Source organism: Zychaea mexicana, assembly GCF_025766255.1.
Source record: "Zychaea mexicana strain RSA 1403 chromosome Unknown BDB00scaffold_51, whole genome shotgun sequence".
NCBI lineage: Eukaryota > Fungi > Mucoromycota > Mucoromycetes > Mucorales > Lichtheimiaceae > Zychaea > Zychaea mexicana.
The window spans coordinates 190,175-213,566 of record NW_026516714.1 but is presented as its reverse complement, the minus strand read 5'-3'; the positions used below and the strand labels follow the sequence as shown (position 1 = coordinate 213,566).

General features: G+C 45.5%; 7 protein-coding genes across 7 annotated transcripts; 2 read left to right on the top strand and 5 right to left on the bottom strand.

Annotated features, from left to right (window-relative positions):
• Window positions 1-152: 152 nt before the first annotated feature.
• On the bottom strand, window positions 153-3,754 carry BDB00DRAFT_830199 (elongation factor 2). The gene is made up of 8 exons (XM_053124009.1): window positions 3,601-3,754; window positions 3,417-3,418; window positions 3,295-3,327; window positions 2,927-3,176; window positions 2,546-2,790; window positions 1,017-2,423; window positions 503-932; window positions 153-375 (listed from the first exon to the last, which is right to left on the bottom strand). Exons 1-8 carry the CDS (start codon window positions 3,602-3,604, stop codon window positions 212-214), a joined length of 2,535 nt encoding a protein of 844 aa, XP_052978361.1. The 5' UTR covers window positions 3,605-3,754; the 3' UTR covers window positions 153-211.
• A 1,716-nt stretch (window positions 3,755-5,470) lies between these two features.
• BDB00DRAFT_789053 (30S ribosomal protein S8e) lies at window positions 5,471-6,520 on the top strand (the record flags this gene model as incomplete). Its single annotated transcript, XM_053120849.1, has 4 exons — window positions 5,471-5,473; window positions 5,549-5,616; window positions 5,726-6,399; window positions 6,483-6,520. The coding sequence occupies 4 exons, from the start codon at window positions 5,471-5,473 to the stop codon at window positions 6,518-6,520; spliced, it is 783 nt and encodes a 260-aa protein (XP_052978360.1).
• Window positions 6,521-7,052: 532 nt separating this feature from the next.
• Window positions 7,053-7,790, bottom strand: BDB00DRAFT_727176 (kinase-like domain-containing protein; the record flags this gene model as incomplete). Its single annotated transcript, XM_053118259.1, has 1 exon — window positions 7,053-7,790. A coding segment is annotated over one exon (738 nt), but the record flags the coding sequence as incomplete, so codon positions are not given.
• Window positions 7,791-9,395: 1,605 nt separating this feature from the next.
• BDB00DRAFT_743674 (50S ribosomal protein L22) lies at window positions 9,396-10,388 on the top strand (the record flags this gene model as incomplete). Its single annotated transcript, XM_053118501.1, has 5 exons — window positions 9,396-9,435; window positions 9,558-9,619; window positions 9,734-9,967; window positions 10,072-10,169; window positions 10,259-10,388. Coding segments are annotated over 5 exons (564 nt in total), but the record flags the coding sequence as incomplete, so codon positions are not given.
• Window positions 10,249-15,186, bottom strand: BDB00DRAFT_461143 (uncharacterized protein). Its single transcript, XM_053117463.1, has 5 exons — window positions 13,390-15,186; window positions 13,238-13,313; window positions 11,962-13,158; window positions 10,846-11,732; window positions 10,249-10,776 (listed from the first exon to the last, which is right to left on the bottom strand). Exons 1-5 carry the CDS (start codon window positions 14,995-14,997, stop codon window positions 10,552-10,554), a joined length of 3,993 nt encoding a protein of 1,330 aa, XP_052978357.1. The 5' UTR covers window positions 14,998-15,186; the 3' UTR covers window positions 10,249-10,551.
• A 280-nt stretch (window positions 15,187-15,466) lies between these two features.
• Window positions 15,467-15,922, bottom strand: BDB00DRAFT_830184 (uncharacterized protein). Its single transcript, XM_053124008.1, has 2 exons — window positions 15,602-15,922; window positions 15,467-15,493 (listed from the first exon to the last, which is right to left on the bottom strand). The coding sequence occupies exon 1, from the start codon at window positions 15,878-15,880 to the stop codon at window positions 15,602-15,604; it is 279 nt and encodes a 92-aa protein (XP_052978356.1). The 5' UTR covers window positions 15,881-15,922; the 3' UTR covers window positions 15,467-15,493.
• A 1,742-nt stretch (window positions 15,923-17,664) lies between these two features.
• BDB00DRAFT_873730 (armadillo-type protein) lies at window positions 17,665-21,571 on the bottom strand (the record flags this gene model as incomplete). Its single annotated transcript, XM_053127133.1, has 9 exons — window positions 17,665-17,804; window positions 17,904-18,191; window positions 18,270-19,963; window positions 20,056-20,426; window positions 20,538-20,694; window positions 20,785-20,943; window positions 21,053-21,191; window positions 21,281-21,362; window positions 21,482-21,571. 9 exons carry the CDS (start codon window positions 21,569-21,571, stop codon window positions 17,665-17,667), a joined length of 3,120 nt encoding a protein of 1,039 aa, XP_052978355.1.
• Between the last annotated feature and the right edge of the window lie 1,821 nt (window positions 21,572-23,392).

Sequence of the window (23,392 nt, the reverse complement as noted above, 5' to 3'; positions counted from 1 at the left end):
GCAATAGTGATGCTATAGAAAGTGGCTGTTAAGGGTGAATTAGGAAGTAGTAGAACTACAAATAATAGATCTCCTATCATATGCGCTCACGACGCAACAACGTATCTCACTACAGCACATCACTCCATTCAAAAACCAAACGACAGAACTTATTTCACATAAAATATGCTTTTTAATAGCCGAATTTTTTTTTCAACACAATCCCCCCAGTTTAGATCTTATCATAGTACTTTTCGAGACCTGGGATGTCTTCTGCAAGACCCTTTCTCTTACGCACGTTACGAATAATGTCATACACTTTGTTTCCAGGTTCCAGCGGGTCACCGGTCATGTGCTGCCAATGGTCCATCACGGCTTGTGGGAAGGCAGTGCCACCTTAGTCGACAAGAGAAAAGGAGAATCGTGTTAGTTCTTTTATTCACGACAGCAACAACAACAACACGGCCACTGCCGCCTCCCGATGTACATATGTGCACGAGGAAAAGACTTGAAGAAAACTTACCAGTCGAAGCTCTCAGGTCTGCGGTGAAACCAAATGATTCATTGACTGGAAGGTAGGCCTTGATAGTTATCATGGGAGTACCTGGCCGCTGTTCTTCGTGGAAGACAACACCACGACGCTTGTTGAGCACATTGTAAATACCGCCAATGGCTGTGTCTGGACACTGGATTTCGACGAGGTAGACAGGCTCTTGAATGGATGGGCTTGCCGTCAAGATCGAGGCGTACACAACACGACGGGCCGTTGGGATGATCTGGCCACCACCACGATGGATAGCGTCAGCATGCAGCGTCACGTCGAGGACATTGAATCGGCAGCCACGCAGGTTCTCTTCTGCAAGAGGACCTTCTTTGGTGGCCCACTGGAAGGCGGCGACCATGGAATCTTTGATTTCATTCAAGTATTGCACGGCCTTGGTCGTGTCTACGAGCTGTAATTGTTATGATTTTATGTTAGTATATAAACACAGCAAGAGGTAGAGAGAGACGCGTTGGTGGGGAATAGATAAGCTTACCAAGTTGGGACCCATACCGTCTGGGCCAAAGCACCAAATCTTACGTGCGTCTGCGAGCTCCCAACCGTAGTTCTCTGCCATGTCACGGGCACGCGATTTGAAGTCGTCTCGTGGGCCGATTTTACCCTCCTCGATGGCCTTGGACAGCTCGTCCTCGATAGGCTGTGCGCGCATGTGGATACGGTTGTGCTTGTTGGGCGATTTAGACATACAGTCGATAGACGAAAGGGCCGTGACCGTCTCACGATATGGGACGACAGGATCACCGGTCTTGATGGGCACCTGGGCGTGGTCTTCTTCCAAGTCCTTGAGAATGATTTCCAAGTGGAGTTCACCAGCGCCAGCGACAATGTGTTCACCAGAGTCAGACGTAAATGTCAGCACGCAAGGATCAGACTTGGCCAATCGCTTCAGGCCTTCGACGAGCTTGGGCAAGTCATTGGCATTCTTGACCTCGACGGCAACTTGCACGACAGGGGAGACAGAGAACTTCATGACCTTCATGTTGTGGGCAACCTCGGAAGTGGAGATGGTGCCGCTCTTGACCAAGAACTGATCAACACCGACCAAACCGACAATGTTGCCTGCCGGGCAGTCGTCGATGGCTTCAATGTATCGGCCCATCATCAACACGGTACGCTGGATGGACTTGATCGACAAGTCGTTCTTGGACCCGGGTTGGTAGTTGGGACCCATGATACGGACCTTCAGACCGGCACGGACAGTACCTGAAAAGACACGGCCAAAGGCATAGAAACGACCCTTGTCGGATGTGGGGACCATCTTGGAAACATAAAGCATCAAAGGCGCTTGGGAATCGCAGTTGCGGATACCCGTCGCGCACTCGTCATCGCTGGGGCCTTCGTACAAGTTGGGCACACGGTACTTTTGGGCAGTGACGGGCGATGGCAAGTGGATACAAATCATTTCCAAAAGTGCGTCACCGCAAGGCAAGAATTTTCGCATGACGACCTTCATCAACTGCTTGCCCTCCAGCTCTTCCTCATCGTTCTTGAGTTGGATGTCGAGCTTTTGCAACAGGGTCTTGGTTTGGTCCTTCTTGAAGTTCATGATCGAGTCAAAGATCTTGAAGATGGGGTCGAGGACAAACATGTTGAACGCGCGTTCCAGTGTCTTGCCGTCGCCATCGGTGCTCTTGGTGCTCCACTTTTTGGTCTTGGGGTTAAAGTAGTTCTCACCCCACAGGCGCTGCATCATCTTTTCCCTGTCGACGCCGAACTTCTTGGAGTAGCGGATGGCAAACTGGCGCAGGGTGAAGCCCCAGCCGTGCAAACCGGAGGCAAAGGCAACGGTACCCTTGTCTGGGTAGACTTGGACATCGCCCAAGGCATCGTCGAGGTATGTGGAGATGATCACATTGACCGACTCGATGGTACGTGCGAATGTCTACATAGCAGTAGTGGTAGCGTTGGTAATGTAAGAGAAAAAATTTTGTGAAAGGAATTATTAGGCCCATGGGAAAAAATAAGACGAGTAAACAACAACAAAGTAATAACAGTATAACTTACGCTGTACAGCTCTTCCTTGTCGAGTTGCAGCTCGAGCAAAGCACGGTCGATCTTGTTGATGACCAGCACAGGCTTGATGCGCTCCGTCAGCGCCTGGCGCAACACGGTCTCGGTTTGGACACAGACGCCCTCGATACAATCTACAACTACAAGGGCGCCGTCTGTGACGCGCAACGCGGCAGTAACCTCGGAGGAGAAGTCAACGTGGCCAGGTGAGTCAATCAAGTTGATCAAGAACTCATGGCCTAGAGAGAATAGAACAGGTTTTGTTAGGTGGTCAGTTAGTGTGTGAAAACATCAATCTTGGGCAGTCAAGCACAGAGTTTTTCCTGAGCCGAATAGATGAAACGAAATAGACAGGTACTACCACAGCTACTTTACCTTGCGTCTTTTGGAATTTGATTTCCTTGATATCATCAGGTTGTGCGAGTTGGAAGTACATGGAAATGGCAGTGGACTTGATGGTAATACCACGGTCTTGCTCATCCTGACGAGTATCAGTGAAGCGCATGTCACCGGCACGGCCAGCCGAGATGATACCAGCCTTGGACACCAACGAGTCGGTCAAAGTCGACTTGCCATGGTCGACGTGAGCAATCACCGACATGTTGCGCACATTGGTGGTGCGATTCTAATAGGTACAAACCAAATATTCGCGCGTGATCAGCTTTTCTCACACGGTCTACCTAACTAGCGCCCTTCCTCCTCCACCTCCACCTCCTCTCGGAGCTGTTTCGATAGAAGCTTACCATCAGAGAGCGGATTTCTTCAATAGTAAAGTTCTAAAAGAGCGTTTGCCGGTCTAGTTAGCACAAGAAAACAAGCGGCGCGTAGAATTCTCATTCTAGGTTTTAAGTTAACGAGCACTGACCACTAGTAAAATGCCGAACGTAATAGCAAGGGAGCAGCAGCAGGAGCAGCGGAGGCAGTTACATAGGAAACGTAGAGCCCCGCGGTGCAACAACGGATAACCGATTAGATTACAACAATAGGCCTCTTTTGTCTTCTTCCTCCGACCCCCCGCACACAGACACAGACTGACATTGACAACTTACCCATCTTGTACTGCTTTCCGTTTGAATCAAAAGAAGGGGAGAAAGGTTGTTGTTAGAGAGAGAGTAAAAGAGAAAGTTGAAAAACAAAAAAGAGAGGTAAAGAAGCGAGTATGAGAAACACGCGTCCTTTTTATTTTACCCAGGCCATCAAACACAACACACTCACACTCACACTCACACATCATGAGCTTAGCTTGCAAGAAAGGACCCCATCACACCCAGTTCAAATATGGAATGCTTGCTGTGTCACTCTGTTTCTTTTTCCAACCAACATGTTCCCACCACTAAAAGGCAAATACTGCGGGAAAAGAAGGATGCATAACACTGTTTTATAAGCATCCCATGTCACGCGCGCCCACGCTTTGTGCTGCTGCTGCTTCTCGGGTCTGTTGTAACTAGCTGCTGTTGTTGGTACTGCTGCTACGAGTGCTAACCAGCTGCGTCGACAATCCACTACTGCGCCGTGAAAAACCCCGTCCGCTGCTTTAGTCCATCAGTCTTCTCCTGATAGATTCATTCGATCACGAGGCGCGTATCTTTCTACTGCGCAACAATTCGTTGAGCCTTCTACAACAGATTACTACAGGTAGGGAAGCTCGTTCTCCCTCTGTTGTCGGGAGTTGTCAGTCACCCTAATACACAACGCATTATTTCTGTGCAACCGCCCATTCCTTTGCCCGAACCTCGAATTTGTCTTTACGGTGCCCGGCCCCTCACTTGGGCACCCTCGCAATGAGCAGCAACAAGCCGTAGTGGCAGTATATGTTTGCATCATATATATCTCCTGTCAAGTTGCAAGTATGTACTCTTTTTCTTTTTAACAGGTGACACTTTCCTCTGCCCAAGTCGCCTGACCTTGTCAATCATCCCTTTTGTTTTGGTTTTAATACTGGGCTTTCTCTTTCATCATTGATACGTCGTCACCACTATCTTCTTTCTTTCCTGGTTCATAGCCCACAATGCTTAAACTTCTTATATCATAGCAGCAGTAACAAGCAGACCACCCTACATATTAATCATAAAGAATAAGCCCCGGAACTCTCTATTTTGCACACTGTGAAAAGAACATCCCCCTCGCATTGTTTGTCTTTTGTTTATTGTGACGACACTATTATGTGTAGCAGAGAATTGTTCTGGCTGCGAAAGGTACATAGTTTGACACAGTCTGCTTTAAAAAAGGGCGTGCACGCCCTTCTCCTCGTCATTCATCGGTTTTTTTTTTCTCTCACTCAAAGAAAAGAGGGAGGGGGTGCACCATCTGGTGACTTTCCGTCATACTGTAACCTTGTTTTTTTATATTCTTCCAGTAGTAATGAATGGTAGATTTTTTGAATGGCTGGTACATGAAGCGTGGGTACCAAACCAATATTTTCCGGCTTTAGGTGTTTTATGCACTCGCATCTCACACAACAAAAAATCAACAACAACAAGGCTGTAGCCCTTGCTTATTAGTTTGCGGTTTCGTAGCAACAGCGTTACAAAATAGACACCAGGCTGTTCAGGAAATGACTTGAAAGGAGTACTCCCCGCCAAATGTCTATTGTCATGCAGCATGAAGCATCCAGCTCAATAGTCGTACAACATAGCAACAACAGTTCGTAGTAACCATAGGAGCGGCCCAGTCAGTGGTATATGAAGGTTAAATATTTTAATTGCATAGTAACTGTTTGCTATGGCAGTGGTGGGAAATCCTACCACGAACAGGCTGTTTGTTTGCCTGATTGCATTGTCATGTATAGTCTGTGTTGAGGATGGTAATGAATTAGGAATCTTAGCGGACCCATAAACAGAATTTTTTTTGTTCCAGCTCGCTTGACTTTAGACTTTTTTAAATTTCACTCTTTTCTAAACCTTCAATACACAACCCTACATGGTAACGCAGCTCTTTGATCTCTCGCTCTTTAATTAAATGATTAGAGTGTACTGATCCGAGATTCTTCTTCTTTAGCCTCAAAACGAGCATATTGAAGAGCACATTAAGCGCCATGGTCGGCGATTCGATCACGAAGAGCGCACGTAAGCATCGATCCATCTTTTGAAATAACAACAACAACCAGTTATCATTTTTTTGTCCCTTTGATCAAAGCCAATTTACCAAACAAACATGTATATATTTCAACTTTAGGCGAAAGCGACAAGCTCGTCAGGCACATAAAGACTCTCAATATGCGCAAAAGGTGCATGGATTGAAGGCGAAATTATACAACAAGAAGCGTCATGCGGAAAAGATCCAAATGAAAAAGACCATCAAACAACATGAAGAAAAGAATGCCAAACAAAAGTCAGCCGATGCAGTACCGGAAGGTGCGGTACCTGCCTATCTTTTGGATCGTGAGGGTGAAGATCGTGCCAAGATTTTGAGCAACATGGTCAAGCAGAAGCGGAAAGAAAAGGCTGGCAAATGGTCTGTACCATTGCCTGCTGTCCGTGGTATGGCCGAAGATGAAATGTTCAAGGTCGTCAAAACCGGTAAATCCAAGAGCAAGGCCTGGAAGCGTATGATCACCAAGGCAACCTTTGTCGGCGATGGCTTCACTCGTAAACCACCGAAATACGAACGCTTTGTTCGACCTATGGCTATGCGTTACAAGAAGGCACATGTCACACATCCGGAACTGAAGGCTACGTTCCAGCTGCCGATCATTGGCGTCAAAAAGAACCCACAGTCGCCATTGTATACCCAGCTTGGTGTCATCACCAAGGGTACCGTTTTAGAGGTGAATGTCTCGGAATTGGGCTTGGTGACCACTGGCGGTAAGGTCGTCTGGGGTAAATACGCTCAAGTCACCAATAATCCAGGTAAGAATCATTCTTGTTGCAAGTTGAGAGGACGCGATGGAAAGAGTGACAAAGAGACTGATCTTTTCTGCTTTTACTCCTAGAAAACGATGGCTGTATCAACGCTGTACTTCTTGTTTAAAATAACTGCATGTTTTGTTGTTTCTCTTTTTATCATATATACACTCACACGCCCACACACAAAAAAAGTCTCTGTTTCCTTTTCTTCCCTGTCCCGTAATTTCTGTATAATTAAACCATCTGTTTTTTATTCTTTTGCATTTCAAAACTACTCTTTTTTACATGTGGACTAGCCAGTTTTTGATACGTCGCAACAATCTTGCTCTCCGGTGATGACGACGAGGACGTTGTTGATGGAGGTGGCGATGGTGATAAAGATGCTGGTGATATTGACTCGGCTGCGGTACATCTTCCTCGTGGACAAACTGAGGTGATTGCTCTTGTTGCGAATGGAAAACAAGTTGCAATCCACCTTGAGTGTTGGATGGGATAACAGGTGAATAGTCAGGTTGGTTCTCTGGTGACGATGCAAAAACGTGTTCGTATTCTTCTCCTACGGTTGATGCGCTGTCGTTCTCGAATGAAAATCGTTCTGGAAAAGCTAAACGCTCTTGGTGAAGATGATAGAGTAAAATCAATGGATGATGATAGGTGTGTTCCTTACGTTCAATGATATATGTCAATCTTGCTGCGATTCGCTGCGGCGATCCAAGAACACTGAACGCACGTGTCATCTTTTGTATGACAAGTGGATCAAGCGGTGGCCGCAATGGTTTGCGGATGGGTATGTCACTGGCCGGCGGTAAACTGCGGAACCAAGGATGCTGAGCCACTTGAGCAAGCGTGATCCGTCGGCCTGGATCGATCGTTAGCATGGATTGGAGCAGATCACGGCATTCCGGACTAAGTCTATCTGGAAATTGAACATGATCTTTGTCCAGAATCCGCTGGCTGACTTGTTCAGGTGAATAGCCCTCGAACGGCATTCCTCCAGTCACCATGATATAAATCAAGACACCAAAGTTCCATACATCTACGGGCGGGCCTTCGTACGTCTCGCTCACGGTATCCAACAATTCTGGTGCTGTATAATGGATGGATCGACACATGTATTTGCGCTTGTCCAGTAGTTGATCAACACAAATTGATGCAGCGCTAAAGTCCAGTAGCTTGACCTGGCCGTTCTGCGCGAGGATCAGATTATCAATTCGAACGTCGAGATGCACAATAGCATGGCCATGGAGATAATCCAGAATGCGCCAGACTTGATGAGCGTAGCGTCGTGCAGATACTTCGGATAAATAGTGTTGCCGGATTATATGGAAAAGTAAGGGAGTGCCGCTGATATGTTCCATGACAAGATAATGGTGATCCAAAGTTGTGACAAAGTCATACACTTGTGGAAGGTATGGATGACGTAGAAGCATTAAGATCTGGGCTTCTCGAAATGCATGTTCGTCACGAAGTCTTTCGAGCGCACTTGTTTCTTGTTTTTTGAATTCGTTTTCATCTTCAACATCACCCGGTATACTCAACAAGGCATATTTATTGGCACGCGGCGTAATCTTAACAACAACCTAGTATTTCCCAACCCTATCCGTGTTAGCAAAAAGTATTACAGCATCGCGGGACTGGACTATCAGATATACGCACCCTGTCTTGAGTAGTTTGATGTTCTGCCATTATTATCTGTGCGGTGCTACCCTGGTGCAGAAGATCCAAGAAAACATAGTCACTGATAGCTTGGAGTGTGGATGTGCCAGCAATAGGTAATGGCTTGGCCATGCCTTTCTTGACCCTCTTTACCATGTCAAGTTCTTGGAGTGCTGCGGATGCAGATGACTGGAAGGACACCGTGGACGAAGAGGATGAGAATGTCGAAAGACTACCGGAAGAATCCATGTCCATCAACGTTCTAGTATCCGGCGAAGCGGGTTCCAGCACATTGAAAGCGCCAGTGCACAGGCCACATTGACATGTTTGTGTTGTTGTCGTTTTTGTTGATTCTGCAGCGTTTTCTTGTTGTTCTGAGTGCACATTCATTGTTGTTTTTCGATAACAATAAAGTGTGTTTCACATAATCAAGAGGTGAAAGAGATTGCAATACCTTTAGTGTGGCATGTTAATCATTTTCTATTTTATGCCCTGTCTGAAAAATTGTCACTCCCATGCTCTTTGAAGGGGTTCAGGTCGAGACAGATCGGTGAAACAGCAAACAAACAAACCGACAGGGGTACCGCGCATTGTACTCCCTTTGTTGCTCATGGTATCAACACATTACTTTGAAGAAGCTACATACCACGGTGGACACATTACTACAGATACTTCTGTACGATATATGTGCTGCAGTGAGTTCACAAAGTACGTCGCTACTATGTGAGTTTCCTGATCAATATATTTAAAAGTATAAGAAAGAGTAGTTTGGGTACAGAGTTGCTATATATATTACTTTTTGTGCATGCATAGCACATTTGTTTGCAAGTTCACTTTATGCAAAGTAATCGTAGCGCACTAAATTAGAGTATTGCGTTAGATCCACTCTTCCGATATGGACAAAATCTGTGCGTCTCAGTGTGTTAAGGCACCGAAACATGTCTATACAAAATATAAGAAGCTGCAAGTTATGCGTGTATGAAGCTAGTTTACAATGGACTATGTGGGTTTTTTAAGGCGACCTCATGTTTAATAGTCAGAATATTACAGCCCATTGTTCTTGGATGTCTGACAAGCAACAAGGCCGAAATCGAGGGAGAAATTAAAGTCCGGCCAGTCCGGGCCGGAGAGCGTGCTACTTTGTAACGCTGGCCTAGCAACCCTTTGCCTCCCTCTCTATCCACGCGTAAAAGGTATGCATCAGAAGGGTGGAAAGAAGTGAAGGACGAGAAAGAGTACACGAACGAACACAATAAACGGAAAGAACGGATGGATGGACGGATGGATGGAAACGTGGATGCTAAATTGACCCCCCTCTTTATATTGAATAGTTTTTGCCAAACATGGTGAGATACGCTGCCACTCCCTCTAACGCGTCCAAAGGTATATAATTTAAAAATTAATTCGATTTGAATTTTTCCAAACACTTCAATGCACCAATGCGATGAAAAAAGAGACGAATTACGTTCAGTATTATTGATGATTTAAATAAATTACTTGAATAGCTGCCAAGTCTCGTGGTTCCTACCTCCGTGTTCACGCAAGTATCAATTCTATACAACAATCAGTTCAATTTGACGTGGAGCGCAAAAAAAAAACACTCGACGAGAAAACGAAACGATGAACACAAAGATAATAACACATAGAATCGCAATTATAATTATATACTATTACTATATAGTTCAAGAACACCCACGAAGTAGCAGCTGCCATCAAGGGCTTGAAGTTGAGCAAGGCTTACAGCTACTTGCAGAACGTCACTGAGCACAAGCAGGTCATTCCTTTCCGTCACTTTAACGGTGGTGTCGGCCGTACTGCTCAGGCCAAGGAATTCAAGGCTACTCAGGGTCGCTGGCCCGTCAAGTCGGTCAAATTCGTTACTGACTTGTTGAAGAACGCTGAATCCAACGCTGAGGTAATTTTCTATCAAAGGAGAGCAATCGATCGATCGATCGTAATGAAGCATTGCCGGAACGAAAGAAAGAGGATCCTAATAAGAGGATTTTCTTGATATGATAGGCCAAGGGTTTGAACGTTGAGGAGCTTTACATCTCCAGCATCATTGTCAACCAAGCTCCCAAGCACCGCCGTCGCACTTACCGTGCTCACGGTAGAATGTAAGTTTTTTCACTGCGAAATATATAGCCAAGTAGAGCCCAAATGATTAGGATATTGATCATGTGATTGTTCTTTTCGTTGTATATAGCAACCCCTTCATGACCTCGCCCTCCCACATTGAGGTTATCCTCACCGAGAAGGAAGAGGCTGTTGCCAAGGCTTCCGAGAAGAACGTTGCCCGTTTGAACAAGCGTCAGTTGGCCCGTAACGCTCGTCTTGCTCGCGCTTAAATAAACAGATTGATGGGATTGTTTTTCTTCTCAATTTATATATGCATGTTTGCTTTATTATTGCTACTATGTGTGCTTTCTGTGTGGAGAAATGTTTCGTTGAACAAAGATGTGTGAGGGTGTATGAGTGCGTGTGAGTGAGTGCAGGAGACTATGATGATGGTGGGGTTGCTTGTTCGGTAATGGTGGAAGACGACTTTTTCTTGGTGCTCTTTTTCTTCTTCTTTTTCTCTTGCTTATCCTTCTCGTCTAAGAGACATTTTGTCTTTTTCCTGCCCAGTACTTCATTCAAAATCTCAAACACTCTTGCATGAAGGTTTTCGGGTACCTCGTGTTCTTTGCAGAATGCTTGTGCTATCTGTTCAGGTGTATCGATCTAAGAAAAGAGATAATGTCAGTATAAGGAGAGCGACATAAGTATAGCGAGTAAAGTAGTACAACTCACCAGACGGTATTCTAGAATACGCTTGCCCTTGTCTGGAACATCCAACTCCATCTTATGGATCCTCTTCATTTTTGGATGTTCCATAATCGGAACTCTTTTCCGTTGAGGTGCTTTCTTACCTGGAAGAGAATCATCTACTTGTTGGGTTGAATCAACATTCGAAACGGACGCCTCATCATCTCCTTGCATGTGATCATCGCTGGAGATAGGCGTTCCATTTCCTTGTGCTGAACCAACATTTGAAAGAGGCGATCCATTCCCTTCCAGTAAATTAACGTTTGAGAGAGGTGTTTCGTTTCGTTGCACTGGGTCACCCTCATCCATTATTAAGCTTTCAAGCGGATCATTGACAGACATGTGTGTGATTAGCGGCTGAATGAGGTTTGCATCTGGTATTAATGGTTGTTGTATAGTTGCGTTCGATTGGTCTCCTTCGGGTGAAAGGAGATCATCGTCGTTTGTATCGATTAGAGCATTATCTTGTATTGAATCACTTTTCTCCTCAAGTGATATCGGTGGTGATGCGTTATTATTGTCCATGGTGAGTCCTGACATTTCCTCCCACAGCGAAGAAGATTCGAACGATGAATTTCGAGCAGTAGTAGCAGCAATGTTGTTGTCCTTAGTAAGTTTCGTGTTCAACTTGCCGCCAGCAACGACATCGCTGGTATCAATCAAGAATCCCGATTGCGCATCAAAGGACGCAGCGGCCGTCAGGGTATTATGTCGTGCTGTCTTTTCCTGTCGCGCAATTTGTTCAGCCACACCTATCGAGGCAAAATCGTGCCACTGTGCTACAGCCGCACTGTCGTCCTCCTTGTTCCGTGGAGCGGCTTTCTCGGGAGCCTTGGGAGAACATGTATTGTCGGGAAGGCTCTTGGAATGGGCTATAGATAGAGAGAGAAAAAAAGGGATAAAAAAAGGTTTATTGGTATATAGTGCATAAGTGTGGAATAACCCATCGACCTTAGTCCCAGCCCTCATCGTATCCAAGAAAAGAATCCTTCATATCATCCTCAGGATGATCCATAACTGCTGGGCTTCTATGCTTCATCCATTCCCTTTCTCGTTGCCACTTGGGTTTTCCAGGGTGGATAGGTAGAAATTTATCATTACCTCTCGCCTGCGGCTGAGCCTGCTGCTGCTGCTGCTGCTGCTGCTGCCGGCCATGTTGTGGTTCAAGCGCCGGGGAAGTCTTGATCGTCACGCCGTCGTCGTCATCCCAATCAATATCCTCTTCATCGCTACTCAAAAACTCGGGCGATCGTTGACGTGAGTACTTTGTTTTGTTTTCTGGTACTTTTTTTGGCGACGCACTGGCTTTTTCAAGCGGTGGCCATGCGGTACTGGCTAGCGCGGGTGGCGTCGGTTCCGATGGTGCGGCTGTTGGTCGTGCTACTGGAGCTGCACTTCCAGATGTCTTGTATTGTTGTGAAACTGGATCCCAGAACTGGGTCTTTTTCTGCTTCTCAAGAAGTTCGTGAGCGTAACCCTGCTGTCGCAAGTCGTTCCAAGGTATGTTATTCTCCGGTGTTCCCCAGCCGTCGCTTTCCATTACAAACGAGCTCCGGGCACCACGACCGGTGCCGCCACGCTTGAAGCTAGGAGCTTGTTGTTCCAGCGTCTCCTGTTGCCATCTATGTTCGTGGTGTTCAGCAGTGTATGGTGTCCATGGTTGCTCAGCTTGTCGTTGGGATGCTGGCCCTGGTTGTTTAGATGTAGAGGCCACTTTTTTAGACCATGGAGTGGGGTTGAGCGAGCCCCATCCCCCTAGTTCAACCGTTTTAGACGCCTTACTGTTGTTGTTGCTGTTGTTGCTGACGGCGTCATTGGATGTCGTCGTGAGAATAGGCCATTCCTCGCGCAAGGGCGGTTCTGGGGCCGCTGTGGGTAATGGTGGTGGCATGGCAACTGGCGTTTCTTCCGCTTCTTCAGTGAAGGGCTCTACGAACTGCATTGCTGGATAATTAGGAGTCGGAGATTGGTCCAGGCGATACGATGTAGTAGTACTTGCATGTGTATTTTCATATGTTGTTGGCTCCTCAAAGTCCTGTTCTTCTTCATGCTCCATAACAGGCTCTGCATCAGGCACCGGAGTCGAAGCAGTGGTAGAATTGCGTTGAGAAAGCCGTGATGAACGAGATGTAGCGGATGTCACAGTGGCATTGTCGTTGTGGATCTTGGATGATGACGTTGGGAGATACTGCTGAATCTCGGACTCGTTTGCATGTGCCCACAAGGCTGGAGTAGTCGGCCGCAAATTGTATTGACTCTTTAACGATGCCACCCGTGATAATGATTTGTGAGCTGTTTCTAATACGAATCAATTGTTATCATTGAGAAAATCGATTTGCAAAAGCCAATACATCCGTCTACTTGTCCTCTTCCTTACTTTGCTCATAATCTTCGTGCTTCGAAGCCTGCTCTGGTTCTTGCTCATTACTGCTGTCATCCACGGGTCCCTCTGCCTAACATCATAAACCATCAAGAATTAGGTTTCCTCGTGAATTAGAAGACTAACCAGCATGAAAAACTATTTCTTACCTGAACCTTTTCAATGGCATCATTTAGGAAAGTCACACTGACATGCAATTCGTTGGCAAGCATGACTAGTTGTTCGCCGGTCAAATAGCGGTTGCTGGGCACTTCCATGAGTTCAGCATTCATCTGCGAGTCGGCAGACGCAAGTGCATCGATGGCCCTTTCATCAAGAGTTAATCGCACAGCTCCCCATGCCGCGTTTTGTGCCTCATCCAAACGTTCAATAGCCAGAGATCCGACAATGGATGAGGCGAGATTATTATAACCGTCGAAGCAAATCCGTCGTAAGCGATGATCTGCAGTGGCACAGCATAACAGATATATTGCACGCGGTGACACCGGGCCACAAGCTTCCATGTATATATCCTGAATGGAATGTTGCGCTGCTGATCGTGCTAAGCCCTCCAATGTTGCATCGCCAATACTTGTGCATTCGATTATATGCAGTGTACGCAGATCGTCGTTGCATTCAAGCAGCTGGATCAAAGCATCATCTGTGATATCTTCACAGTTGCGCAAGCCGATGGTTTTCAACGACCCACACGATTGTGCCAAATCCTCCATCACCTTCTCAGGCACGATCATGTTTTCCAAAAGCAGTCGCTTGAGATGGATTGCTGTTGACCACGAGTTGGTTCCTTTGTATGTTGGTGACTTGTTTTTCTGCGAGGATATCGTTTGAGGATCCGCGCGTAGTTCGATGTTTTCGATGTTTTGGCAATTGGCAATGACGGTGGAAATGATGCCTGCACTGACGAATGTCGTTCCATGTAGCGTGAGCGAACGTAGGTTGGGAAATGCCGATACAACGCGTTCAACATGAACATCTGCCATGGGTCGGCCCTCGGTCAGGGTGAGCTCGGTCAGGTCAAGTTCGCCAGAGCACAAGCGCGCCAGAGTTTGTTCCTCCATCATCTCGTTTTTGTTCTTGCCGTGACATAGTGGTATTTCCAATGAACGCAGTGCATGAGCGCGACTAGCCAACGTGCCTGCAAACTCCACTGATAAGTAAAACTCGCCGTCGAGACGAAGTTCGCGCAGCCTTGACATCATGTTCCGGAGCACAAACGGACGTTTAAAAGTTTCGTTGGATCCAATGACGGTGAGGCTAGTCAGTTGGCTGAGAGTCGCGCCAATCGATTCAATCTTCATAGGATCAAGCTGCCAGCCGTAGATTTTGAGTGCCTCGATATTCTCACACTGTCGTACCAGGTGCATGATCAGCTCGGGCCATCTGAGTGGGATGTTTTTCTGGTTGTGTCGAGTCAACACAGAATCAAGCATAGCACGAAAAATGGTCGGACACTCGCCGTCCCGTACACAGAGTGAGAGTCGTTTTACGTATAAGGCCAGACGTTTTCGCGACGTCGCGGAGCCCAAGAAGAGTTGAAAAGTAGTAGGATCTCGAAGCACCGGCGCTTCCCAGAGAATGGGTGTTGACGCGGTGCTCCATGTTCGATTGGCCACTGTGATTTCAAAGAGATCCCGCTGTGTGGGCAAGAACCGACAAATGCGCTCCATAATGTCAATGCGTAATCGCAAGAACGCCGGAGGCCGTGCAAAATCAAACGAAGAAACCCAGCTTTCGTCGTTAGAACTGCTTGGCTTCATTGTTTGTATAGAGGGCTCATTCAACTCTTTGAGGATCAAATGAAAAAAAAAGAAGGGGGGGGGCAAACAAAGACTGTTTGGAAGCGGGTAAAAAGAAAAGAATAAAGCAAATGGGTTTGCCCTTTGAATCAATACTTGGCGTGACTTGAAACTATCAAACCAGAATACATGTACTCTTCTCCACTTTGGATACTTTATTTATCCTGTCTAACACACCAAAACAAACAAAAATGGTTCCCTTTGTGGTCATAGTGTCACCATAGCTCGGGAGCTGCGTTCCGCATACCAGAGCGTATCACCCAGCCTAATGATGCTATAATGACAACGTGATTCATTGCAACATAGCAGATTTTGGACTCCCATTATCATACATCCCTCCCAATTTTGTATCTGGACCGTCATTATTGATAAGTGAGCAGTGCACATATAAAATAAAATTAATTCGACTTTTATTCACAGAGAGATAGTCATTTTAAACACGGTATATATCAAGTTCCTAAGCGATCAACAACATAGGGTACACAAGCAGAGGAGACAACGATTTGGTCAGTTAGTACAAGTGGCTCTAATCGATGATGAATGCCCTACACTTCTTATACTCTACCTATTTATCGTTATCGTGGCAGTCCGTTTCTCCGCCTAAAGCTACGCAACAGGCTTTATATGTTTGTCCGCTAAACCAAAGAGTTGCTGGTGTGTATACGCACTCGTTATCATCTGGAGCGACGTCAGTGCCAGCGCAGCATTGTTTGTGGACTGCGTCGAGAAGATCACCAGACGTTGGGTCAACGCACTTGCAGACAGAGTTAGACTGCGAGTCGTCGCTGGCGACGACAAAGGCTGTGTAGGTAGCAAGAACGGCGAAAATTGAAAGCTTGACCATGGTTTTTGTGTGTGTTAAATGCAGGTATTAAAGCACGATATGTACTAGACGATAGAAAGGTAATAAAAATGACATCTCATATACCAGAATATTTATATTTTTCCTTGCATTCTGCTAAGGACTCATTACCCCGGGGCTCTTCTCCTCATCCAAACCCTATCTTTCTGGCTATGATAGTCCACACTTTTTCTTTGTTACGTAGTATGTAAGTGTGCATATAGGAGAAGAGGAGAGGAAAACCGACGACGATGTCAACAATTACTGACTAGTTTGAGAAAACTAAGCAGGTAAACTGGATAACATACTCCTACAACAATGTTCTTTCTCCCACTCTAGCCATCCCTAACTTGTATACAAGGGGGTGGTATAAGAGAGATATCAGAAAGAACCGTTCATTTATCATTTTGGAAGGGCGCCTGATGCATCTTCTATCACCCCCGTCTTTCTATTCGTTGCTGATGATGTTGTTGTATATATCGCCTGGCCAAGGTCAACGCAGCTAAAAAAAAAAGGAGAGCAGGGCAAAAGAAGGTATAGAGTTTTCTTTCTACTGTACTTTGATGACTTTTAGGAGCATTTAGCATAAGTACATCAGGAATAGCACCGCATCGAAAGAGGGAAAAAAGGAGCATACAGTAACGTAAATTTTCCAGTTGCTCGGGCGATAATAAAACTTTTTACAATAGGGGTGGCAAAACGATGAGATGAATGTTATATGAATACACAATTGTAAAAAACATGGTATGTTTTCCCTCTCGTTTGCTGCATCAATGTATGATCTACATGCCATACAAAACGCTAGGTGTTTCAGTAAGGGCAAATTTAAAAGACGGGGATTGTATATATGGTCTACAACTGTAGGTTGGTAAAAATTGATGATCTTATGACAGGATAACACTAAAAACAAAGTTCATCCGTTCGTGCATAATAGAGCTGACGATCTTTTACCAAGGGAATATGGAAATAGACAAAGCTATACAGTGACTTGCTTATTTTTATAAACATAATACATGTATCCATCTAGTCCGTGCCCATGCAGGCCGAACTTCAATTAAGTACCCGGATTTTTGTGCACATGCCCACATAGCAGGGACTGGTAGCTGGTAGGCTATGAGATGATGATCATCCTATGTACGTGAATTTTGGTATGCAAATAGGTCTCAAGAAGATGCGTGGGTGACATTATGATAAACATCATCAGCATCTCCGAGAAGGGGGGAAAGACAATCTCAAACAGCCACTCGCTTTACGACAAAGTGGCTGGCTACGCCGTGCTTCAAAAACCAACCATACACTCAAATAGTATGGAATGCATGGAACCCATCAAGGGGTTCATGAGAGGGGGGAAACATCATCCATCCGCCTCCTTTCTCTCTCGTCCCTCCCGCGTCGCGCATTATTACCTACGTTATCCCTTCGATTCTTTTAACGGATAGTTGCACATGTCATATGTTACAAAACGAATATATATGTTTATAGTTATTGAAACATTTGACGATTTGTACTATTATATATTTTTTCGCTTCTAGAGACAAACAAAAGGGGATTGGAATGAGTAAGTGAAAAGTGCGAGAACTTTGGAAAGATATTTAAAGGTTGCATGGTGTGGGCAAAGGGCGTAAAGATATAAAGTATTTTTGATAAGAAATGTGCTAGCTAAGAAGAAAACTAAAAGGATATTACAGGGAAGAAGAAAAGAAGATGATTCATGACAAAGTTTTTGTGGGGAGGGTTGATGGCAGAGGGAAAAGACTTTTCTTGATACTATGATGGAACGAATATTATTAGGCGATAGGTTGCTGTTGTTGCAGTTGCTGCACATGCTGTTCGGCTGTCGAGATGATCGACATGATAAAGTTTTGCTGTTCAGTGTCAAGATCTTTTGTGAGCAACGAGTATGATGCAGGGTTGCCTTGTTGCAAGCCTGTCAAAGTTAAGCATAGAATAACAGAGTAGTTAGTTAAAAAGTTTGATTCTTCTTGAACGAACGATGACCCAAGCCCAAAAGGAACACAACACATACTTTTGAATACATCACCGAACCGAACGTAGGGATCAATCTCGTCCAAAGGCGACTCAAACAAGAGCTCTTCTTCGATTTCTTCGTCAAAGTCGTCGAATTCAGATTCGCTCGAGTGATTTGCGGCTTGCTGAGCAAGGTATTCAAGGTATTCATTATCTTCATCTACAACATCTTCATCACCGTTATCGTCTTCCTCATCGTCAACGCTACCGCCATCAATACCGCTTTCGCCGTCGAACTCATCGTCATCGAAACCGTCACCGTAAAGCTTCTCCATTTGTTCACGGTCTAAATTGTTGGTGATATATAAACCTTGTGAGTGTTTGTCATTTTAGATTATTGTAATGTAATCCTGAGTTTACTTACTCTCCATAGCCTTGGGCAGAGTTTTGAAGACATTGAGAACTCCAGCCAAGACTTGAGACCAGCCGGCTTGCAACGAAGCTGGAATATGGTCAGCGGGCAGCTCTAACAAAGAGCACAAAGCAACGATAACGAGCTTCTTATCGTGTACACGCGAGAACTTCTCCAAGTTGTTGAACCACATGGTGAAGAAACCTTGGGTCCACTGGTTCTCCTCAAGCATACGGAGGGTCAATCCAGGGTTGTAGTAAAGGCAGTTGATGACGACTTCCAAGCAGTGGACACGGAACTCGTTCGTCTTCATCGAGTTGGTGAAGATGTATTGGAACGCCAAGTTGAGGAAAGGTGCAATGTATCCATCGACCTGACCGCGGCAGTTGAGAAGGACGGATTCCATCAGCTTGCATGCACACACACGATCGTGCTCGCCCAAGCGATCGCTCTTCATCACAGTATCAATGATATCGAACGTCATGCGCTGGATGTTTTCGTTGCTGACAAAGACATCACGGCCGTACGAGATGTAGTTGTCCAGAGGTGGAAGCATTTCGTCCATGTAGTCGATGCCCGAATCCTTGAACGCCTTGTAGATGAGCTCAAAGACACCCCACATGGTTGGCGTCACACGCTTGGCCGAGAACGTGCACGAGTCGATAATCTCAAAGATTTCATCGTACAAGTCGAGGACGTTGTTTTCGAGCGTGTATGTAATGACAGGAAGCAATGCCTCTTCCAATTGCTGAAGGATATCAGGCGTGCTTTCGAGACTCAAGATCAAGGTTCCAATGGTTTTGAGAACACCCATGGCTGCCATGGTCTTGTCGCTCATCTCATCCACATCGCCGTTGAAAGAGCCGTCTTCACCGGTAGCCTGTTGATTGGCCTGGGCCAATTCCTCCATGATACGCAAGAAGGTATCTCGCAACTGCGTGCAGAGTTGCACAGCAAAGGGAGTAAGTTGCTCAGCAAACACTTCAACGAATTCCTCCATGACGTTGGCAAGTGTGTCAATGTCGATCTGGTTCGTCAGATCCAGAAGCTCGTGCATGATGAAAGGCAAGCTTGGTGCCATCGCGTTGCGGACGCTCTCGTGACGAATCATGGGTTGCAAAGCCAAGGCAGCTTGGACCTTGACGGGCAATTCAGAGTCGCGCAAAGCGTCAAGTACGTTCTGGTACAAGGTGGCCAAGTTTTGCTCGTTGGTGAAATCCAAGTCGCTGAAATGGCGGGTCATATCGCATGCGCGTGCTCGGAGATATGGGAAACGACTCTTGAATTCAGGGAATACGTGCGTAACAAAAAAGGGTTCCATCATGTTTGCAACAGGCGATTTTTGACGCAGCACTTGATGGGCCAAGCATCCGATCATGCAGAGAGCACCGTCCTTTTCGCGTCCGTTCTTTTGTTCATCGGGAGTTTCCAAGTACTTGTTGAGCACATTGTTGATAAAGTTGAGGATACCCATGAATGTGTGTTTCTTGCGGTCGCGGGCAAGGTCGATAAGCAAATTGATTGCGTTGGTCTGGGGAGAGTGGAAGTCCATAAGTGGATCGATCTTCTTGTGGACGTATTCAACGGGATCATCCTCCCACAGTTCCTCGTCTTCAGCTGCAAAGCACAGTTGAGGGAAAATGAAATGTGCAACGAGCGTCTCGGTGTGCGGCTTCAAGATTTGCCAGGTGATCTTGTGCTTGATGCTAAGTAGCAAACGGTATGAAGTCAGCATGGATGCATACCTTGTTTGTCATCATAACAATCAACAACGTGTCATAGTCCATCTTTTTCTTACCTGTCTCCGAAAAATGCAGCGCTCAAGGCGAGACACTTGGCAGACATCCAGTTCTCCTTCTTGATCCAGCCCTCGATCTGGCTCAAATAAGTCTGCAGAATGTTGGGCGCAAAGTTGGTAATGAACCCCTTTGCAAATGAATTGTACTTGGTCGTGCTGCTGGGGAGCAATGCTGGGTTGCCATATTTGCTGAACAGTCGATTTAAACAATGGTAAGCCCACTTCTTTGTCTTCCACCAAGGATATTTCTCGCGTTCCTCGGGGTCAGAGGGCAGCGCTTCCATGGGAATTTTCTTGTCGATAAGCTGCAAGAACATCGTACCCCATCCTACAAGGGACTGTGTATCCTGCAGGCATTTTGGCAAGTCTACCTGCATTATAGAAAATATATATGCGTGTCACTCATTCACCTGTCCACAATCTCCCTCCTCCTCCTCCCACATCCTTCTTCACCCTTTTTTCTTTCAATACGAGCTGCGTACCTGAATACCGGCATGATAGATCTTGAGTGCAAGCTTGAGCATTTCAGCAGCTTCGAGGCTTTCCTGCTGAACGAGGTTCTGGGAAATTGTGAGGATGGCAGGGAAGGTATGCTTGATGATTTGCTGCAAAGGTTCCCGTCGTTCCATCGAGCGCCACCTTGAAAAAGAAAAAACAAATAAGGTTTTCCCTCCCATTTTACACTCAAACAATCATCGATTCTTTTCCTCCAAAAAACAAAACACTTACTGGTACACTTTGACAACCTCACGGAGGGCAAGAAGAGCAACGTAGACCATCTTGACATCAGTGGATGCCAAAAAGGACTGTACGTCATTAACAAAATTGGGCCATTGATCGGGAAAATCGTTGCTTAGGATAGTGTTCAGACAAGATGACAACTGGACTCTGATATAAAGCAATAGATAGAAAACCATACACGCATTAGTATACGTTAAACCCTTTTCCCTGGTTTGTTCTTCCAATCAGTTTCCATAGAAATACGTAAGATCCTTACTGTACTGCACTGGGTGCGCGCAGTAACGCTTGCATAATAGACTGCTTGACCATGTTACGGTCATCTTCATTAATTGGATTTGCCACCTCGTTCGATCGATCCCAAGCCTTGTTCATACGGTTTTTGAAATAGATAGCAGCTATAGTAGTCATAGTATATCGTAAATAACTTCACTGACAAGCGTGTTAACAGTATAAGCACGAATTTTCCCCCCTTTCCCACACGTACCTGCTTGACGAGCGCCGAGCTCCAATTCCTCGGAAGCGAGGATTTGAAGAACAATGGGAAGAAAGCCATTATGAGTTTCGATCTATCAGGATAAGAAGAGAATCTGGGTCGTCAATACGGAACTTTACTTTTGTATCAAATACACGTTTCCAAAAAGAAAAAGTTCAGGAAAAGAAAAAAATCGAGCGCTTGACTGCTTACGTTTCGAATGCTCAGTTCGGCCTGTTTATGCACGTTCGGATCGGGATGGTACGTAGACACGAACAGTTGATAGACAGCGTTTTGATCCATGACGTTTTTCTTTTAAAAAAGTATTCAAGATTTATGCAAAGGGGTTATAGAATGATGAACTTTTTACAAGTGGAAACAAGTCGTGTATGCGCGTTGCGTCAAATGTCCTCCCTCCAAACCAAGACGTTCGACAAGGAAAGCGAGCCACAGAAAAAAAAATCTTTTTGGCGATGGACCTGAAAGGCACCGGCGAAGGTGACTGTAGCGGGATAAATGAATTGCCGCCAGCGTATCATATCTTTCCCACTCCACACACACACACACACACGAAATGATACTTGCGTCTTCCGAACTTTAGCTAATCCATACACTATTTGTCAAACATAATGTCTAATCAATTATATTGATCAAGTGTAGCTTGTCCTTGTCAGTATCCGCAAGAAAATATAACACGAAATAACTTGTGGAGACTTGTCTTTTAAATGAGTTCTTTTGTCACCTAGGCTGCCATCAGCCTTTGTCGTTCACGGAAACGAGGGTATGATGCTGGTGTTAGTGAGCTATACTTCTTAACAGGTGTAATTTGAAACTATTAGTACCCACAGCAACTACGATAAACAAAACTTGCTGTGTATGTATGGCTTAGCTTTTTGAACGAGAAGCCATTTTAGTTACCGTCAACAGCTGTAGTTCATGAGACAAAGTAAGAAGGACGGATAGCGATTCAGGAAGAGGTAGGCTGTATAATAAGAGAAGGATGTAAAGAAGACCATTATTGTTTCTCGTCCTGAAAAACAGGTCGTTTTAATACTTTTCATAGCTTTTCTCTACCCTGCCGCGCTGTATATATAATCTCGTCTACCATAGTTTCTCAGTGACGACAAAATTGCGGCACACTTTATGATCTAGAAGCGAGGCTTCAACAAACATCTTCCTTGGTCACAACTTAGGTCCTGAACCGAGAGCCAATGAGAACAACAAGTCAATAACATAGATTGTCAGAGCTTCTTCATTAAATTAAACTATTTTAAATCTTCAAGTCCGGTATATGTGTTCCGGGCTTCCGGTATTCTGTTTTTTCTCGTGTAACGCCTCCCGCTGTAAAGGTGTTTCTTTCAAAACACTGTCATGATCGTACTACAAGACAAGTGATCTGTACAACCCGTCAAATCGGTATGTCTGTCCAGAATGTGTACAAGTGCGTAGTGCATAAAATTCTATTCCAGTCTGCTATGAAATGTGCCTGGAATGTTTATGCCACTTTTTTTTACCACTTACTATGATACAGCATTTCCTTGTAGTTTAGCGATCATTCTTTTTTCTCGTTTCCTGTGCCACAACTCTTTAGATCTCAAGAAAAAGAAAACGAAAGAATACAGCAGGAAGAAACCATGGAGAATAATCCTCCGGGTATCGATAGCAGCAACAACCAGCCACCACTACCACTTATGTCACGAAGCAAAAATCCACACAATCGCCAGGATGAGGAGAACCGGCCACTCCCACCCCCTATGGCAGAAGCAAACGACCACCGTATGCATCGGGCTACAGCATCTGAAGCATCTGGTAGTCATAACATACAACCGCTGAATATCAATGGCAAGATGGACGATCGACAGCAGGAACGCAAACTCCACCATGATGATGATGATGAAGAGAATATCGTGCCATCGCGACCCGCAACCGTGCACGGTGACGCCGTGATTCCAGGGAGCCACGATAGCTTCATTTCAACACAGTCTTCCACAACTAACTCTACATTTCCGTATGCGTCAAGTGTGCCAGAGGAATCTTCATGTGTTAGCGCATTAGAACCACGCAATGCTACAACAGCTACAGTGCGCCGCGTAAGCACCACCAGCTCTGTACCTGACTTGCTCC

Coding starts and splice junctions, on each gene's coding strand:
- BDB00DRAFT_830199 (XM_053124009.1), bottom strand. Junction 2,791..2,926: donor CAAATTCCAAAAGACGCAAG/GTAAAGTAGCTG, acceptor TATTCTCTCTAG/GCCATGAGTTCTTGATCAAC. Junction 2,424..2,545: donor ACAAGGAAGAGCTGTACAGC/GTAAGTTATACT, acceptor ACTGCTATGTAG/ACATTCGCACGTACCATCGA.
- BDB00DRAFT_830184 (XM_053124008.1), bottom strand. CDS start 15,880: ATGGTCAAGCTTTCAATTTTCGCCGTTCTTGCTACCTACACAGCCTTT.
- BDB00DRAFT_461143 (XM_053117463.1), bottom strand. CDS start 14,997: ATGAAGCCAAGCAGTTCTAACGACGAAAGCTGGGTTTCTTCGTTTGAT. Junction 13,159..13,237: donor GCACGAAGATTATGAGCAAA/GTAAGGAAGAGG, acceptor GATTCGTATTAG/AAACAGCTCACAAATCATTA. Junction 10,777..10,845: donor GTATTCTAGAATACCGTCTG/GTGAGTTGTACT, acceptor CTCTTTTCTTAG/ATCGATACACCTGAACAGAT.